General features: G+C 44.2%; 1 protein-coding gene across 9 annotated transcripts in view; it reads right to left on the reverse strand.

Annotated features, from left to right (window-relative positions):
• Positions 1-17984, reverse strand: part of synrg (synergin, gamma) — a 52558-nt gene that overhangs the window by 8647 nt on the left and 25927 nt on the right. For 5 of the 9 annotated variants that reach the window (XM_088906923.1, XM_088906921.1, XM_088906920.1 and 2 more), the window contains 8 exons: positions 8444-9013; positions 7209-7372; positions 6639-6692; positions 6281-6377; positions 5380-5528; positions 4619-4729; positions 4223-4270; positions 1204-1236 (listed from right to left, as the gene is read on the reverse strand). In XM_088906923.1, the coding sequence (XP_088763049.1) occupies positions 1204-1236; positions 4223-4270; positions 4619-4729; positions 5380-5528; positions 6281-6377; positions 6639-6692; positions 7209-7372; positions 8444-9013 (1226 nt within the window). The remainder of the gene's footprint in view (positions 1-1203; positions 1237-4222; positions 4271-4618; positions 4730-5379; positions 5529-6280; positions 6378-6638; positions 6693-7208; positions 7373-8443; positions 9014-17984) is intronic. The other 4 variants (XM_088906924.1, XM_088906919.1, XM_088906918.1 and 1 more) reach the window with 2 other exon arrangements.

The following is a 17984-nucleotide window of genomic DNA, read 5'->3' on the forward strand; positions in this document are numbered from 1 at the left end:
AAGCCTCATTGTTCCGATTTATATCCCGTTTCCTGCAGCTCCCAAATGTAACTGAACTCCAGGGTATACGTTTATAAATACACTGTATGCGCCGAGCCCTGATGCAAACATCCACACTAGCCAAGACAGCAGACAGACCTCAGAGAGGAGCTTTGGCCGAGAGCATTTCTGAAGCAGGGACGAGTATTTGAAACATGTCTATTGCATTCAGAAGATATGCAAAGCACAAGTCTAGATATCTTTTTTATGTGTGAAGACAAAGTAGCCCCAGTTCTGTCAGGTTATACTACAGACACATGTGCAGCTCTGCCTCTGTGCCTCTCCTTCACTGCTGCTGTGAAATAATAACATGCCAAGGCCTGCAATTCATGGAGAGAGGAGAATAACGAGGGAAGGCTGTACAAAAGGCATGTTCTCTGGTGCACATTTGCTAAAGATGGTAATTTACTCTTCAAACACCTCAGCAGTTTAAATGTCCATCAGCTACAGTTTTTGAAGGCCTTGAACGGAACTTCGGCTAACTGTGAAGGACACTCATGCTTCCCTTTAAAATAAATGTGGGGCCTGTCAAATGGCTCAACTGGTAAAGCCCTTTGCCTGGGCTCTACGGTTCAGGTGGCACGGGTTTGAGCCTGGGTCACGTTAAGAGGCAACTGCGAATAGGATTCCCCAAAGCAGACTGGATGGATGCGCGGGTAGGGTGGGATTATTCAGACAGCGCCTTCCCTGAGCGCTACATTTTGGGCTGGAGGCTGTGCTGCCTGTGATCTGCGAAAAGATGACTGTCTCAAAGGAGGGCCGGTTGTAGGAGTCAGCCTGCACTTCTTCAGTCTCACCTGGGTGCGGTTGTGCTGGTGAGCGGACACATGAAAGACACCTATTTTCAATATACCAAACTGGGAGGGCAAAACAAAATTACTAGCATTTCTAAATTTCTTTTTAGAAATGTGCAGCTACTCTTTTTTGAATGTCTTTAGTTATTGCCTCTCTCCCTTCAGGTGAGCTAGCTTTACAAAATAGCAGCGTGCACATCTTACAGGCCCCTCTCCTCTAGACCTCTGTCGGGAAAACGTGCAGGCCAGCACAGCGCCCCCTTATGCAGAGTGTAAGCCACTGCAGATTCCACCCCACTGCTCCTGGCAGTAACAGAGAAAAACTAGTGTGAAAAACTTCATAAAGATAAAAAAAATAAGGCATATTTACCCATAACCTCCTGTCACTGTCTTTTGCTCGTGCCTGCAAGTAGCACAAGAAATGTCAGCATTTCTTTGCAGGAAGCAGGAATCGGCAACCTGTAATTAATGCTCCCGCCAGCCCACACGCCCTTTGCCTTCCATTAGCCAGACAGAGAAGGGGATCAGCCCTGATCCTGCAGGAACACTGAGGATACTGGTTCTCACTACACCTGAGCAACAATCATCTCCAGTGATAATCGGTACTTTAATGCTTCTGCCTGCTTGTTTCCATTTTATTTAACCTGTTTCATTGGTCAGTCCTGCATGTCAAAAACACCCAAACCCAGGGGTACTGCTTCCAACAGCTTCAGTACGCAGAACTTTGACACAGCTGTGATGCCTGACTAAACAGCTCTTACAAGCCGATCAGTGGATGATCAGGTGGGACATGCCCACAATAAGTGTTATTTCCTTTTGCCCAGGGCAAGCTACTTGCATTTCTGGCAACACACCTGGGTGAGGGCAGCTCCGAAACTCAGGAACTGGCACAGCGTTGACACTAACTACAAATCCTACTTGACCTTTTAAGAGCTTGAAAGCAAAAACTGACAAACGTGCCCTAGGTAGAAGATTAAAGTCAATTGGCCTGAGCCCTGCGATGAAGAACCAGCAAAAACTCCAGGAAACACAGTGTTCCTCCGGGACCAGGGCTGGGAACTGCTGGGATAGAGACCGAGAACGTTCAAGGGCTCCCATGATGTGCATTTCAAAGACACATTCCATAGGAAAGTGCTTTCATTTGCCCGTTTTTTCCATTTTCGAACGGTAAAATCAACTGGCAGGAAAAGCAGGAGAGAAGGGTAAGAAGCAAGGAATAGACAACAGACACCCCCCAAGACTCCCAGAGATCACACCCCAGCCGCAGGACCTTCTACACATTTAATCACACAGCTTCCCAGGAAATAACGCAGTTACCAATCCGTCCTGCAGCCCCTACACTGAAGACCACCACTCTCAGCACCTACACAAGTGAAGCTACATCCATTGGGCTCTTCATTTTCTGTGTTTATGGTTGACCTCTTTTTAACTTAACGAAAGCCAATTCCATTGTGAGCTAGAAACACCACAGCTCTGCTCATTACGAGACAAGGCCGGCTTTCGACTCAACATCACAGCCACCGAGTGCTTTCCCTCATCGATCCTTGAGCAGAGTTTACAAGCGACTCTGATCAATAATCCCACGGGCTATTAAACCCATGTTGCAGTTTCACAGCTTCACCCACAACTTGCCCATGGGGGGGGGTCAGGCAGGTGGACAATGAACACTGAGAACGAAGAGCCCCACGCACATCGTACTGTTTGCAAATGCACTGGGCAACAGTTTAAGATGTAGGGCAAATCGTAAGGCAATATAATTAAGCCCATGGCTGCTGGCTTTCTCTTTTAACTGACCAACAAAGGTAAAACACCCCTACTGCAAGCAAATGGGTGTGCACCCCCCGACTCAGGAAAAACACCACACCACACAAGGGTCAGATCACATCAGTTTCACTACTTTCCCTACCTGACCTGCATGCTGTGTATATTTAACCCACTCCCAGCAGCTCCACTTAAACTCATCTGACTTAAAGCATTTTACCGTTTGGTTTGCAGTAACAGCATATACACTATGCACATCTAAACACTAGCTGAGGAAGAAATAAAATGCTTGTATACTAGAGTTCAAGAAAAAAAGAAACCCTGAAGTGGGCAAACCACATGCTATGGCATTAGATTTGCTGAACACCCCATGTGTTCAACTTCATGGGAAAATTCAAAACGTAATCACATTTTATTATTAAGTTTCTTGGTTTTGAGATATTTATTGAAACAATGTGGGGCCAGTCACAAGTAAAGCTGTAGCTTTGTTTACTGAACTATAAACTTTAAAATAAAGCTCTAACAAATTGGAAACTATTGCTTCTAAAAATTACTACTCATAAGACAAAGCAGGGGAGTGCAGCTAAGAAAGAGCATCAATACACTTTATACTGAAGGAAAGAAGGTTTTTTTGAGAACTCTGTGAAAACCCTGAAAAACAAGTTTCCTTGAGGAGCACAAATACTGGAAAACGGAAACACTAATAATATCCTGCTTCCCATTGCAGTAACGAACATGCGCGTTTCGGTTTGAACTGCAGGTTGGATGACACTGCAGCATGCAGAGACGCACAGCCGCCGTGAACCGTGCCACGTTCCTGCGCCGACGTGCTGGGGCGTGAGGGTGAAAGGTAAGGGTGAATAGTGTGGCGTACGAGTTCTGGTTCTTGTAATCAGTCCACTAAGCTGCTTCTCCCCCCTGTCAGATCCCCCATGCAACAGCCGGCACAGAGAGCAGGGAGCACAAAAAAAACAGGTCTGCCTTTCGCATGCTGCCTCTTCCAGTCCTGTCGCCTGGATCACCCCGGTGACTGCCACAGTCCACCTTGCAAACACACCAGCAAAACACGCTGAGAAGGCATCTGTACCTGTTTTTCTTATTTTCTGGACAGTCACTCATGCCAGTCACTTTGCTTGTCCGGCTCTCCACTCTCAGGGTGGGACCGGGTGTGATCAAAACTTTGACCCAGCTGGCCGAGCGTTTATTTGTGGCTTTACTGTGGCTTAGCCTAGCAACGAGCTGCACGCGATCAGCTCACTCCAACCCTGGGAGACCTTAACCATACAAAGGGGAGTCCCAGTTGCTCTGAAACAAGCACAACAAAGCAACTGAAGCAGAAATTTTCAAAAAACAAACATAAGCCTTTGATTAATCTGAATGCTGACTTATTTCATTAATCTCCACAGGACTGGCCAAGAACAATCCGTTTTATTGAATCTGCAGCACACAGCTACGAGCTGTCTATCCCTCACGCAGTACTGATAAAAAAGCTGTTGAAAGAGCAGATCTGGTCGTTTTTGTGCTCCTCTGCCTTCAGCACTTCCCTTCCGCAACCCTCTGCTCAGACCACCCCCCCCCCGAGATCAGAGCTGTAACAGGATTATTAGACAGGCGTCACCCCTCCATACTTTTTTAAAGAGCCGTCCAACAGTTCTGCCTTCTTTTTTCTGCAAAGCCTCCAAAACCAAAAAAAAAACATTAATCTGGGATTTTTTGCCAGGCCAAATCAGTGTCTCATCACAACTGGCAACTGTAATCACTGCATGTAAGGCAATTAAATTTAAAAAAAATTGTGTCTAAGCTAGGGTTATTTTATATCTGAACATGGTAAACTGCTGCAGTATTTGTTTACTTGTTAATCTAAAAAAAGGTATGAAAAGACTCAAATTATTATTTAAGACATTTGTGAAAACCACGATTTTGAAGGATAAACGACAGCTTTCCTTATCCTGTTGCTCATCCGGGGTGCAGGAGTGGCGTGCTTATGGACAGGACTATGGCTGCAGGCGCTGGGGTGCTCTCACCTTGCTCCGCGAGTCCACGTTCAGCAGGCACACACCGCAGGCCAGCTCCTTGGCATTTTTGATGCCGTGCCGCAGGATACAGGAAGAGAAATCCAAGGAGCTCTCGTCCGGCTGCCCAAAAAAATAGCAAAACAAGAAGCAATTGGGTTCACATGGGGTTTTAAAAGAAAGCTTCCAAGCATGTTCCATCTCTTTATAAAAGTAATCCATTTAAACTCTGAGAGTGAACCAAAGTCTAACCCAGCAGGCACAGGGGGTGAGGGGAGACACCCTAAGTGGGACATGAGTCCCTGCAACACTTTCTCCTGCAGAAGAAGTTAAAATATTTCTGCAGATCTGAAAATGTATTAAGCTGCTACGCATAAGCCAAAACAAAACTTCTGCCATGTTTCAGAAGGATGAGCCAGGAGTTACCAAAGTAAGCGAGAGGTTAAAGCCTGGAGAGAGAAAGGAACAGCGCCACCTCATCTGTGAAGCCTGGCCACCTCTCTGGAACAGGCTAACTTGTCTTTACTGGTGATGTAAGCTAATGAACGCAGCTTTGGAATTAATTCCAAAATTAAAAAGACACATTTTGTCTAGCACACTATTGTTAGCGTTCGAGTTGGAAAGGGCTATTTCCTCACCTATTGATTGATAGGAAAAATGTGAAGTCTCAGCAGATGGTCGTACAGTTGTACCTGCTCTCTGTGTTACTATACCACTTGCCTCCAGCAGCTCTTCTCCCCCCACCCTCTGCCCTCCCACCCCAGGGACCTTACCGTCACGTTGGCGAGCGACATGAAGCCCATCAGGTTGTTCCAGACGCGGCTGATGTCCTTGAGGAGCTGCTGCAGCTTCTCGGAGCACACTGCCGTGGCCTTGATCCCCAGCTCCACCCGCCTGGCCACGCGGTACACCTCCACCACGCCTGCAGCGGGAGCCGAGACAAGAGAAAAGCCATCAGGGACTTTGCCAGTTTCTCAGATCAACAGCTCTGGCGCAGAGAGCCTAAACACGTCACACAAATGCCAAGGGCAGAGCTCAGCAGAGGGAAGCGCAGCAGTGTGTGCAGGCCTGACTTCCCTGTCGTGCCTTATTTCCGCTGCTATAGCAATAGTTATCATAATTTCTTACACTTATATAGCGCTTTTCTGGACACTCCACTCAAAGCGCTTTACAGGTAATGGGGATCCCCTCCACCACCACCTGGATGATGCACCAGTACTCTCCCCACACACCAGCTCTCAGTGGGGAGGAGAGCAGAGTGATGAAGCCAGTTCAGAGATGGGGATTATTAGGAGGCCATGACTGGCAAAGGCCAGGGGGAAATTTGGCCAGGACACCGGGGTAACACCCCTGATCTTTTTGAGAAACGCCCTGGGATTTTTAATGATCACAGAGAGTCAGGACCTCCGATTTACGTCTCATCCGAAGGACAGCGCCTATTTCACGGTATAGTGTCCTGTTACTATACTGGGGCATTAGCACCCACACAAACCACAGGGTGAGCACCCCCTACTGGCCCCTACTCTTCCAGCAGCTAAGAGGTCTTCCATCCAGGTAAACATAAGACCAGACAGGTTCACAAGCCTCAAGCCTCATGTGCTTGGTTACAGATGATGGGATGAATATAAATGGCTGCTCTCAACGCGACGCTACTCTGTCTCTGGGCTCTCTCACCAAGCAGGTACTCCATCCCCTGGGCAGACTGGATGACCTCAGTGCAGACCGCCGAGCTGCTGATGCTGTTCAGAGTGTTGTTGGCTTTGTTGATGACCTGCGCACAGAAATCCAGAGGAAGTTGATTCACAAAAGCCAGTCGCCCCAGCTTGTTATGGTGTTATAAATGTACACATTATATACATACAGGAATTTGTACAGGGAAAATGTAAAATTGTTCAACTGTGTGAAAAGAAAACGATTACCCCTTCGCCTTGCATTTCAAACACTATTCCTCTACAAAGCAATGTTTTATCTGCTTGTTGTGCGACGGGTACAGTGACACACAGATCTCATAGCAAAGCAGGTGTCTGCTTACCTGCAGGGCACTTTCCAAACATCTCTGCCATTCGTAAGCATAGCGTTCACTTTCCTGAAATAAAAACAACCCATAAAGTTAAGAAAGAGAGGTCAGAAGCAAGGGGACTCCCTTTGGCCAATTTTGTGCCTAAGGTTTCTTCTAGCTAATGGATTCCACCAGAACCTCATCCAGATGTGCCCTGAAATATCCCAGTTGGTGAACATCAATAAGATTTAACTGAATTTGTTCAGGAGACATCGCATCGGCAAACCTCAGCTTTTAACAATCTACGAACAAGGCAAAATGAGTTTCAGACCCCGCTAAAGGTTAAGGTTCCTTTTTTTCTAGCCTTTTCTCTTTCGGCCTTGATGAATGGACAGCGTATAAGAATGTACCATGACAGAGCACAAGCTTCTGTCTGGGCAGCATCATGAGCATCTTGGGATTAAGACCATCAAAAGGAGCAGCTCCAAAGGCAAAAGGTAAAAGCCCGCTTTTTCTTCGTTACTCCGAGACGGCTGGCTGAGAGCCTCGGAGCTAGAGGAATCCCCGTGCTCCGGCTCGAGGGGAAGCCCCCCCCTTCCTCACCTCCACCTCCCCGGTGAGGTCCTTGTACTTGTCGCGGATGACCGGCAGGGCAGGCTTCTCGCTCAGCGTGCTGGAGCGATCCCGGAACAGCTGCTCGGGGGCGGGGGACGGGGTGGAGCGCCCGATCTCTTTATCGCCAAGACTGAGGCTCCTCTTGTGTGAGCCTGAGCAAAACGGAGACGGCACAGGCATGGAGGTGACTGGAATCGCGCTGCACAGCCATGTGAGGCTGGACCTCAGAGCCCTTGTCTAAAAGCCAGCAGCAGCTGTTGTGTGATTACAACAAGGGTCTATCTGCTTAGACAGATTTTTGTGGATTTAAAAAAGCAATTACAGTTCTTTTCTACCATTTAAAATTTTACATATATGTACACCTGCAGTGAAATTATTTCCATTGCCAAGCTGAGTCGATTACAGACAGCACATTTATTACTGGGGAGACAGAGCAACACAGCCACAGGCGACAAAACGGCATCCGAGAAAATCTGAAGATTACAGACTGAACCAAGCAATTATGCCTCTCAAGTGCACAAAGCCAGATGGATGAATGGTGGTTAGATGCCAAGAATTTAAAAATCTAAAATAATTCATTAAAAAAAAAACTTTATCAGCCTGTGTTTTAAGAAAGAATCAGCATTTAGCTTATACCATATTCAGTGGCTAATATAATCTAAGTGAGTAGATCTATGATGACAAAAAGGAGCTGCAGAATTAGATAATTCTAGCACTCAGCTCCTAAGAAACTCTGTTGATCTATCTCTGTCTTGCCAGCAGTCCACAGAGTGCCATCTGCTGTTCTGTACCTGGTAACTTCTAAAGACGACTCACAAACTCTGTGGAGCCTTGTGTTTGAGGTATAGATGTACCCTGCGCCCACCGACTAAACATTTTGTTAAAAAGTGATTTTAATCTAGCTATTTTATGAAGATACTCCAAAGTCTTGGTTTAACCTTTGTTTTGAATAGGCTAGGTATTCTATACTATCTTAATTTCAGGTACATTTATATACACACAAAACTTCTGATTGTTTCTATTGTCAATGTGGAGGTATACAAGGTCTACATAAACAGTGTTCTTTTCTTTTCTTACAAACAGTTACCACATGTACACCAGCAAAGTAAAAGGCTACAGACCAGAGACAGAAGAAAAGCAGATTTTACAGCAAGACAGAAACGAGCACCACAGAGACAGCAATGGAGAGGAATCAGCGTGGTTTTGAAACACAGGCCACTCACCCTGCACGGAGAGGTCAAAGGTTGCCAGTTCACTCTTGATCATCTCCTCACTGGATTTCACTTTGGCCTGGGAGCTGGCCTTGAGGAAGTCAAACTTGCCGAACTTGGGTTTATCTCCCTGGAAGGCACCAAATTCGTCGGCAGCTTCTCCGGTCAGGTTCTGCGGTCCATCGGCGCCAGGGTCCACCGGGGCGGGCGGGGAGTCGGCCTTCTCCGAGACGGTGCTGGCAAAATCCCCAAAGTCGTCATCCTCGGGCAGCTTGGGGCCGGACCCAAATTGCGCAAAGGCCTCGAACTTGTCGTCTCTAGGGACGGCCTCATCCGGGGGGAAGGTGGTGACCTTGGCGACGGTTGTCATGGTGATGTTCTCCGAGCTCCCGAAGGACGTCTCCTTCCTGTGCAGGATGACAGAGGAAGGCCGGCTGCCGCCTTCTGAACTAAACTGCGGCTTCTTCCCCTGACTGGCCGGCGGCTCCTCTCGGTCTGACCAATCATAGCTGGCGAGGCTGCTGACAGTGGAGCCACCCCCGCCGAAGTTTCCGAAGGGGTCGAACTTCAAATCTTCCCCCTCTGCATAAACAAACAAACAAAGAGGAGGCTCTCCCAATGAGAATATCATTACTGAAGCTGGACTTGTCAGGTGGAGCTGACAGGACTGGAAAATTACCTACAGCAGTGATGCAACCTATTCTGAAGCATGACAGGACAGCTTCTTACTGCGGGATTTAATGAATATACCAGCCTTCTTGCAGTGAAGTATGTATGTGTAGACCCCTATTGCATAGACCTACAGCTGCACAGCCCTTAGGTAGGTATACTTACTTGCTCTCATCCTGAGCCTACAAGCTGTTTACTGGAATAAAACCCTGCTTTTGTAAACAGGAAGGTGTGCAGGACAGGCAGCGAGCAAGGGTGTGGGGGCTACGTCACTGAGCCCCGAGTCCCAGCCAAGCCACTGGCACACAGCTATGCTCCCTGAACCCCCCCTGGAGAGCTGCACTGGCCTTTAGCTTCATTGTGTTCTGAACTGCAGTCATCAAAACCGCTGCTCTGCTGGGCAAATAACATTTCAGATTTAGGACATTGCTGTAGCAGTGCAGTGCTAGATGTGTGTGGTTTCTTTTCTGTTGCTATTCCACCTTCCTGTCTCAGTCACATCTAGTCTTCAGGCAACCAAACGCAGAATGGCTCCAAGCCCACTGTACTTTTGAAGGATGTCTTTCCTTCTGCTACCTAAAAGGACAAACGTGAAAGGATTTCGTTTTGAGGCCACAAAGACAACCCAAGCCATTGTGGCTACTGCCCTCACACTTCACAAACGTGTTGATGGCACTGCGCAGTGACACACCCTGCCGTCAGTGACTTTCTCCCTTGAAAAGCAAACTCCTTGCCGCTGTACCAATGGAGCTGAACTCCAGTAGATTTCCATCTTATTGATTTTGTGGTCTTTCTCCAATTCATGACACTTCACATGGCCCAATCCAAAATGGATGTCTAAACATTTAAGGAAAATATCCATATTGTATATTGGCAAAGATCTTTGTAGAAACATCTGACTGAAAGTGCTTATTGGCAAGGAAGCCATATTCGATGGTGGATTATATTCAAAACTCTTTTGTAAATATGCAGCTATGAACATTGTTGTGCTTCGTCCTTTCATGCCCACAACCTGAGGACATACAAGAAAAATGGATTGGTGTGTTGTGCTGGCAATGTTGGATTTTGTGTAAAACAAATGTCATCACCATTGACTGTACAAAATGTACGTTAGATTTGTAATTTCTCTACCAATTTTATTCAGTCACTATGGGAGAAAATATGGGCAATATGAGCCAATCAATTGTATGGTAAACCTATATGTAAGGAACATTTTACATACTTAAAATGGATGTTTAAGAAATGTCATAGAGCAGTAAAAGCAATTATTCGCCACCAGTGAATGAAGCTAATTGGTCACATGGTTTGGCAACCAAACTGTATCTGACTATTTTCTTTCTTTTCCTCCAAATACACTAGACCAATTTAACTGAAATACTGTATTATGACGATAGTCCAAGCAGAATCTGAGGTTGTCAATTTTAACCTGATCCGCATATCTACCACGAAACAATGCAAAATTATTACTTTTTAAAAGGTAATGAGTGGAAAAAGGACTACAGGCATTTGTACATCTCCCAAACCTGAATATCCCTTTATAATTCCAACATAAGCAGTGGCTTTAGTTGGAAAATATCCTGCTGGCAGCTCCTTGATAGGAATTAAAGATGCTGTCACATGTTGAGTAATAGAAAACAGGAACAAAAGCCTATATGAATCAGGTGTTCTGGACAACTGGGAGCCTGTTGTTTGCATTAATATTTCCAATACAAAGGAAGCTGTGTTGTCTTGCTGGGACTGAGAACCCTGCCTCCTCATCTTTCCTGCCTGGAAACCTCAACTCCAGGCCTCTCTCTGGCTTGCCCTACCTTCCCGAGAGTTCGCCGGTGTGCGACTGACACGGACTCGTGGTTCCACGGTCCTGCCCTGCCTTGTTCACTAAACAGTGCCCTCCGAACCCTCCAATATTCCAATCCAATAAAGGCAACTCTGGAGTGGTACTGGGAATACGGAGGACTGCAAAACAGTAAACAAAAATACTAAAAAAATTAACAAACCTAATGAAAGGTCAGGGCTTGATCTTAACAGTGCTAGAAATCATGCACTGAGATTTTAATTAATAATTAAGGCAATAAAACAAGGCCGTAATCACTGATTCCTTGTGCATTAAGTGGACTGGGTATAGCATGGAATTAGAAATTGGTTTATTGTGGATAATACATTTCAGCTTTAACTGTAATTAAATTTTCACTTACCTATTACAGATTCTGAAAAACTACATTTGCACCTGCAGTATATTACTATATAAGCTTTTAACATATAACCTAAGAGTTTTAATGGGAATTAACTGACACCTAAATAACTAACATGATTTAACGAGGACTATAATTAGAAGAATGAAAATGGCTAAGCTATTTCAATTAATAAAAAAATTATCTCTGCAGCAATTAGAGGGACTGTTGACAAGGTGAGAATTGTTTCCCACACAACCGATTACTCAAAGACCTACTGACAGAGCAGAGGAACAAGGATTAGAAATAACCACCAGTGAATCTGACAGATTATTGACAACTAGTTCGTCTTCAAAGTGGAACTTTTCACATTACCTTTCTTCCCAAACCCCAAGACAGATCTAGTTGTACAAGCAAGTATGGCTGAATCTAAGAGAATTATCTGTGAAATAGCTGAATCTAAATGGCTTTTCCACTTTCCGATTGCACTGAGGAAGAAAACAGCCTGTTTAGCTAGTGCTATACTATGGACTGGAGGATCTTCATGCCTCAGCTGTTTCCGTCACCCTGTGACAGTATTCCTGGTACTGCACATCAGAACCGCCCACTGGAAGACCAGCCCATTGGGAAGGGCGTTTAATACCAGTGGTCGTTGTTGTCTGTGCAGGTGAGTGGGTTCTATCCCCCAGTTTCAGCCCCGCTATCCCGCTGATGTCCCCCAGCTATAATCCAAATGGCAACCAACTTCATCCTGCATTTTAAAACCTCCAATGCTTAGCGTAGCATTAGAAGAATTCACGTTCTGGAAGCTGAGATGACTTAAAAAGGCTGAATAATTTGGAGCAGATAAGGGAAGAATCTGATCCAAAAGTGAACCCTTAAGTCCAGAACTGGGAAAACCTGAACTGGAAAAATCTTTTTGATCAGTTTCAAAACCTGCCTTCCGGTGACAAATATGTAAATGAAATTCAATTAGTTTTGATTAACACTGATTATCGGTGTTAATATCAACAGACAGCACTGTTGTTTCGTAGGTCACACACACACACACCAATATCTGCTCCCTTCTGCCTGCCCCCTCAGCCCACATCCATCTCACACAGGCAGTGCTGGTCCAGCCTCCACATGATATAGACACTTCGGAAACCAGGTTCACCAAGCCAGAAACGGAGAGAGATGCGACTTATCAACATGGCGGGCAATAAGTAAGACCTCAAGATCCTGCTTCTGTCTTCAACTGCAACAACAGGCCGAGTCCCCTCGAGTCGTGCAAAGCCTAGCATAGCCAGAACACCGCAGAAAAGTGAATGCGTCATCGCTTTTCCACTCTTTGTAAATGCAGCAGTTCTGGTTCCGCTATACTGTCACAAGCCGAGGGGAAGGAGTCTGTTTGTGTATGATCAAATTAAACTCAGATTATTAGCAATGCGAAGAAAATAATAAACAATAAAGGAGTTTTGGAGAAAGCTTATTTAACCTCAGAGCGTGATTTCGAATTGCTAACTGGCGCCTCAAACCAGCAGCCAAATGCTTCTCGAATAAAAATCCGGTCACGCTGGAAAATCAACTCAGGGTCACTGGAGTAAAGATGTTTGCTGCCACTTACCACAACCACAAGAATTCGACCACTGAAATGGGACTGGTTTACACCCTGGTCATAATAGTGTTATCTGTGTGAAACTCATGCGATCATGCAATCTAATCTGCAACCTCCGATTAGGATGCCGATAAATGGGAATTTAATGTAAATTTAAAAAAAAACCTCCACAAACAAGAAGTGCTAATATCAGTACCAACAAGCGAGGGGGCATTGAGACTTTTGCTGCTTATTTCTCCTCTCTCTACCAAGGTGAGCTGACCTGACTCAGTGGGGCATTCTATAATTGCTTGGGACGAGCCGCACGCACACACACATCTGCACAAACGGGCAATTTGTGAAATTGACAAGGAGCCCCTATAGAAAGCCACTGTGCCTTCTAGACACAGAAAACCTGTTCTCCATTTCTGATTTGGATTCTCAAGGGGTGAAAGAAGGAAAAAGCAACAGGGCACGAGTTTCTGCTATGCCAAGATAAATATTTATTACAACAACAAGGAGTAGAGAGAAAGGTCACAAAATAGTGCAAGGAGGATGTCGTTACAAGAGGTTTGCCAGACATTGCTTTCTTCTTTTCCCTTTTTTAATTAAAGTATACAAGAGCATGCAAAGTAAGAAAACAGAGAAATAAAAAGTAGAAACCCAGAAACCAGAAGCTGAATCGAGAAGGCACATTCACATAGAATAAAACTGGCAAATGTTAGAAGACACAAAGTAGTACCAATAGAGGAAAAAAGCAGTTCAATATCAGAGACTTGAACTATACAGAACACTTACAAAGCCAAGAGAGCAAAAAATGTTGATTACAGGTTTGAAAAGATCAGGTGCTATTAACCCTTTGAGGACTTGAATGCTTTCTCATACACTTACCCATCTTAATTTGTTTTTCAGATGACAATGAGGCTTGTCTATGACATGGAAGGTTCTGTTTGATTAGTAGTCTGGAAGGCAGTTTTTTTAAGTTGCATCAAGCAGCTTTGATTCAGACTTAAGATAATATCCCCTTCTTTCTTTTGCATAATGGCTATAATAATCTTGGCTAAGAAAATGATCTCTGATGTCACATTTACTTTAATACTCTCTCTCTTTAATACTCTCATTAATATTCTCAATGAACTCTCCAGTTCAGAATGTCGTGTTTAAAACCACTGACTCACATTGTACATAGCCATCCACAACAATACGGATGACAGCTGTATTAAGGTACAATTTTCAGAGATTACAAAGGTAGCTGGCAATGGCACAGGTCACCTTCCTGCTCTTAGTTGCTAGAATTTCACGTGATTCTCTCACATGAAAAGACATTGGCTGGATTTTTCCTGTTTGTATTACTCAAACCTGACCAGGAAAACCTGATTTTTTTTAATTTAAAGCCAATTAAAAAAAAGGTATATTACTCTGAACAATTACAGCGACTGGTAACAACAATAGAGATAAAAATGTGCCCAGAACTTATAATCAGAAGGCAATGGCCAATGTTTTATTGCAGCAGCAACTAGATTAACGCGACCTAATGAATTAAATTATTAAAATAGACATTCTGAATAATTACTCCACATAGCAAACAGTATGGTTATCATTACCACTGTTCTTAAGTGCTGAGGAAAGGGGGTTTTGCTATAAAATAAAGTGTGATCCTGAGTTTTACAGGGCTGGAAAGACAGACTTCCAAAAGTCTCTTAATCGATTGTAAATTCCATCCCTTTCTTGCTGCATTTTACCAGCAGTAAAAACTTTCAAAAATACTGAAGAGAGAATTAATATCAACCCATTTACAATACCATAACAATGCATTTAAAGGCATTCATATAATACCCCCATATTTATTTAGCACTTTTCATCCAGAAGGATCCCTAAAGGGCATTACATAACCCACGGGCACAAACATCATTCAGCTCTAAAGAACAGTGCCCACCAGTGCACAGCACGTCAGGTGGAAGAGTGAGAAATTACTTCACTCCAATTGAATTAAGCAAGAACTTTAGGGAGGCCAGATTATGAAAACCCAAACAGGAAATTATGGAGGACATCAGGCTTAACAGTCCTACTCTTACAAACAGTGCCATGGGATCTTTAATTACAATGCAGCTAGAAACTCAGTTTAGGATGTCCTCTGCAAGACAGCCACCAAAACAAACAGCCCCCTCCACTGGTCAGCCAACAACTTACAGTAGCAACCTGGATTTCCTTAGCAGCCTCTAACCTTGGTACTGAACAGGACCATCCTTGCCAAATTCCTGAGATCTGACTGACGTCAGGTGGCAAGGTGACAACATCATTCCGGTTTTCATGCATACAGTGTAAGCATGCAACAATAAGGTATCCTGCTCACTAAGTATCCTGCCCAGTTTTGTTTTTGTTTTGCAGTGATTCAGGATCCTAAATGGCAGATTTATTCCTCCCACGGAAGCTGTTAATTTTCCAAAGTGTCAGGCTCAGCAAAACTCAAGCTCTCAAAGGGTTAAAGAACACCGCACAGGAAGAGCATTCTATTACAGCACTTCAGAATTAATTAGTAATTAGTGGTACAGAAGAACAGCAATTTAAAGAGACAGTACCCCTTTTCTTTCACAGACATTTTGTCAACCTAAACCAGGTATGAAAGCAATGTTACCTAAAGCATGTAACTGATGTAAATTAGGCTTGGGAGAAAAAGATGAGGTTATAGAAAACCTTATTAATAAATATTTAGATCATATGATTTTATGATGATTAATTAATGTACGTAGAACAGGAAGGGTTATTAAGGAAATATACTCTGAAAATATTCAATAAAGGTTGATTTCTCTAAAAATAAAAATTACTTAAAATGTGGACTTATAACAATAAACGCAAGACGAAAACAGGGTTTTCGAGCTGCAAAATATCACTGCAAGAATGCTATAAACACCTTCTTGTCAATTTCACAAACTGAGCTCAACAAACACACTTCTAAAGAGAAGCAAGGTATGACAGGACTTGACTTAATCCTGATATGAAAATCACCTCTAAGGACTAAAATGTGCAAAAGGACAGACAAAGGCTTCTGAATTATAGATCCTAGTTCGCGACACACAGGAAAAACAGATACTGTCTCTTTAACTTTACAAGGCAGGAAGCATAAGAGACAGTTTCATTAACTGTTGGCCGTTCAGATGAAAACATGGTCATGATTTAACGCCACAAGGCCTGCCACGATTAAATTTTTTAATTATGGTCCTTCCTCACGCAGGATCAGAACTTTTGGCCCACGTGAATTGTGCACACCAGCGTGCATTTAAAGACAAATCTAGAGGTATAATTCAGAACTGCTTCCAATTAACACTGAATAAAGTTTAAGGTCTTAATTTGGTCTCCCTTTCAACCAGGGCAGGCTTCTGGACATGGGCACAGCCCCCCCTGCTGTCCTCTTGCCCTTACTGTAAGAAGGCCAGCTCTGTGTTACTCTCCCATTCTCCGCTTTCAACTGAATAAAAATAAAAACAGTCCCTAGGTTACTGCTGGAGGAGGTTTCCAGTGGTTCTTTGCCCTTTGCTCCTGAACGCAAACTCTGGGAGGCTTACAAAAGGTTTTACGCTCAGGTGCAATCAAGGAGAGATGGATTACTTCAAACCCACCACCTGTTAGAGCCCGAAGACCATCAGCAGAAAGACCACTATCCTGCAGCCACCCAGCAAGAGCCTATGAAACGCAACGTCCCAGTCTTGTGCAAAAATGCTGGGATGACCAGGTGCCCAAGGGTTAAATGGTTTCTTGTCAGCCAACATCCAGGCAAGACAAGCATCCCATGTTTTTCTGATCCCTGCTTCTTCCTTGCAGCTCTCTGATGCAAGGAAGACATAAGGAGGGGCCATAACCTTTTGTTTAACTTGAAACTCGGTTGTTTTTAAAAAAATCAAACCTCACTGTTAAGCAGGCACAGAACAATGAGCTCGCATGAACATGGGCTATGAGGCACGGTATCTGGATGTGAAGGACAGTAAAACAACGATGCAAACAAACAAATAACCGAATCATATGGAAAACAAGTGAGGAGGGGGTGTGAGAAAACAAATATATGCATTGAACAGTGCACTAGTATGTATGTTCTTGTGTCTCCCTCTTGAGAGGATAATAGTCTATGATCGTAAAGTAGTGTGGCATGATTAAGGCCCTGAGGCTCTCCTTGACCTTTTCTTGCGCGCAACACAGATTTCCTCCTTGGACACAAACTTCCAAGAGGAGGTCTGATAAAAGCTAGGGAGATGGTGTATGTGGGAGGCGATTTGAATCTGATTCTGCACTGAGAACAGGCTATCAGAAGTCATCCATCAACAGAGCTGGACAAGAGCTGAGGTTTGAAAAGGGAAGAATTTTTTTTTTTTACAACATCTCTCTGAACTGTAGACATTTTGTCTTTTCCCCTCCTCAGCCGGAAAGACACTTTGCCCTGGCTTCTACCCTGCTCTCCACTTCCTATGTAGCACGGATCCCCGGACCCGAGTGAGAATGAGGGGTACAGCGTGTTCACCGACTGCTCTGGGACAGTCTGCATTTCTGAACCTCTAGACCTACACCAGCTACAAAAACACATTACGTATCTTAAGTGGCATTTTCCCTTTTACAGCTGTTATTCTAGACCTGTCTTCAGAGCGCCCTGTGAAACCCAGAAACAAACGTTCTCCGTCGGGTTTCATTCAGAAAAACAGAAAAAGAAAAGGACTTCTTCAGGACGTCCTGCAAGAAGGACAGGGATTAACCACTCCCTATAAATGACACCACTAGGTGAAAGGAAAAAAAGTTAACATTTTATCTCCTAGATTTTAACTTTCTTCAGGTCCACAGAGGATAGAATACTAAACAAAAAACTTTCGTTTTGAAGACCTTGCACAGTGGGCAGCTTGGATTAGGAAAGTCTTCAAAATTTCAGACCTTCAGGCCCACAAAGTCAAAGTGGTGACCAATGCTCTTCGATCGTTTAAGAAGCTGTTTCATTAACTACGAGCAACCAAATCAGTAAGGTACACAAAGGGCTCCCTCTCAGGTAATTTAAGATTACAGAAAAGCTGCTGCAAGATTTCAGTGTCAGTTAATGTCACTGTTAAAGCCTAAACTGTCTTGTTCCTTTAAGTTAATTTCCAAAAACCACAAAAAACAT

This window comes from Atractosteus spatula, chromosome 27 (genome assembly GCF_055471065.1).
Source record: "Atractosteus spatula isolate fAtrSpa1 chromosome 27, fAtrSpa1.hap1, whole genome shotgun sequence".
Taxonomy (NCBI): Eukaryota; Metazoa; Chordata; class Actinopteri; order Semionotiformes; family Lepisosteidae; genus Atractosteus; species Atractosteus spatula.